Source organism: Colobus angolensis, unplaced genomic scaffold (assembly GCF_000951035.1).
Source record: "Colobus angolensis palliatus isolate OR3802 unplaced genomic scaffold, Cang.pa_1.0 Scaffold155, whole genome shotgun sequence".
Taxonomy (NCBI): domain Eukaryota; kingdom Metazoa; phylum Chordata; class Mammalia; order Primates; family Cercopithecidae; genus Colobus; species Colobus angolensis.
Genome location: NW_012114655.1, coordinates 2467929 through 2469923, shown reverse-complemented (window position 1 = coordinate 2469923; position 1995 = coordinate 2467929). Strand labels below are relative to the sequence as shown.

At 42.2% G+C, this 1995-nt stretch overlaps 1 protein-coding gene across 1 annotated transcript in view; it reads left to right on the top strand.

Annotated features, from left to right (window-relative positions):
• The window catches only part of GNAL (guanine nucleotide binding protein (G protein), alpha activating activity polypeptide, olfactory type), a 146585-nt gene that overhangs the window by 134302 nt on the left and 10288 nt on the right, over window positions 1-1995 (top strand). The window contains exon 8 of the mRNA XM_011936656.1: window positions 848-978. Within this exon, the coding sequence (XP_011792046.1) occupies window positions 848-978 (131 nt within the window). The remainder of the gene's footprint in view (window positions 1-847; window positions 979-1995) is intronic.

Here is a 1995-nt window from a genome sequence, read left to right as displayed (position 1 = left end):
TGTAGTAGAGACTTTCACCGTGTTTCACCGTGTTGGTCAGGCTGGTCTCGAACTCCTGACCTCGTGATCTGCCCGCCTCTGCCCACCAAAGTGCTGGGAGTACAGGCGTGAACCACCACACCTGGCCAGATTGTGTTATTAATTGGTAGTAAGATTCCTGTAGACTAATCAGTTAGCTTGATTCCTTTGAAGTGATGGAGGCGGAAGAAGAACCAAGCTAGCTGCACTTTAAGCTCTGTGTTACTAGCTAATGAGTCATATATTATTTTGTTGTTAACATTTTCACTTCTAATGTGAGTTTTCCCACCTTTTATTGGTAAATGACATCACAGAACTCCAAGTGAACTCATTACATAAGTAAATCTTAGCTTTGGTTCCAATAAATTTATATCCCCCATGGGAATGAATTAAAACGTGCTTAACTACGGATTGAGTATCCCTCATCCAAAATGCTTGGGACCAAAAGTTTTTCAGATTTCTGGTGTTGTTGTTGTTGTTGTTGTTGTTTTGGAATAGTTGCATTATACTTACTAGTCCAGCATCCCTAATACGAAAATCCAAAGTGTGAAATGCTCCAGCAAGCATTTCCTTTGAGCACCGTATCAGTGCTGAAAAAGTTTTGGATTTTGAAGCATTTCCGATTTTGTGTTTTTGGATTAGGGCTGCTCAACCTGTACCTATATTTGTTTATCATTGTTTACAGGTGGAATGAGGATACTGGTGTACTGAACTTTCTTGAATCCTATACCATTTTAGGAGGATGATGGTATTCTTTTAATTCAGCAACTTCTATGTTAGAGGCGCTTTCATATACTAGTATATGTGAACTTTATTTTTCCTTTTCCAGGTGGTTACGGACCATTTCTATCATCTTGTTCTTGAACAAACAAGATATGCTGGCAGAAAAAGTCTTGGCAGGGAAATCAAAAATTGAAGACTACTTCCCAGAATATGCAAATTATACTGTTCCTGAAGACGGTAAGATTTCAAAACGTTCTTATGATTGAGGAATAGAATTGTTTTATTAATAGTCCTGTAACTCTAATTCACATACTTCTGATGAATCTAAGAAATTCACTTAATTTAAAACAATTCTCTTTCTACTGCCCATATCCTGAAGTACTGGAGTGTCAAAAGGTCCTATTTAGGATCCTGTTTGTAAATGTTTCCGAGTTTGACTTTCCATTCAAACTGTGCAGCTGAAGAAAGAGCCGTTTTGGGGTGTGACCGTCATGCTGCTGTGAGCTCTCCCTCTGGAGCCTTTGACGGGGTTGGACATGACAGGGACCTTGTTAGTCCTTGATACAGACCTTCTCACTGCACCCTCAGAGGATCCCGCATGGTAGTTTCTATTATTCTTTCCCGTGGAAAGAGAGTCTGAGAGAGAAGAGATAATGTGTTCAAAGCCACACGGGTCGAGTCATGCAGGCAAGGCAGTCCTTGCACCCTTCGTCCCCAAGCCCGGGCTGGCAGCAGCCACGCTTACCTGCTCCTATCTCTAGCCTTGCTGTGGCTGCAGCCTTGGGGATTTCCAGCAGGGCCAGCAGCCCCCCCAGGCTGCCTGAGACTGAGGGGTTTCGGGGCACGGGACTGTCAGTGCTAAAGCTGGGAAGGTAGACCAGGAAGAGATGGTCACTCCATTTCCAGTCGCCGACACTTCAGTTTCCAGTGAACACCAGGTCTACCAGAGGCCCACAGGAGTGATTTAAGGTGAAACAGTACCACTTCCTACATCTTGAATTCCAAACTAGAAAACGCAGAATAAAAGAGACTTTCCTGGGAAATATAGTTAAGATTTGGAAAATTTACTTTTTAGCCTCAATGAAGAAGGAAAAGAAAACTTGCATTTGTCATTAAACTTTCTTGCTCTTTATGTTCTTTTCTCCTTCATGGGAGAGGCATTATATAAGCATATTCATAGTAAAATCCTGACCCGTGTGGGGCATTCCAACAAAATCCTGCTGCCATCACCTGAGTCAGAAAGACGTGAAAAAA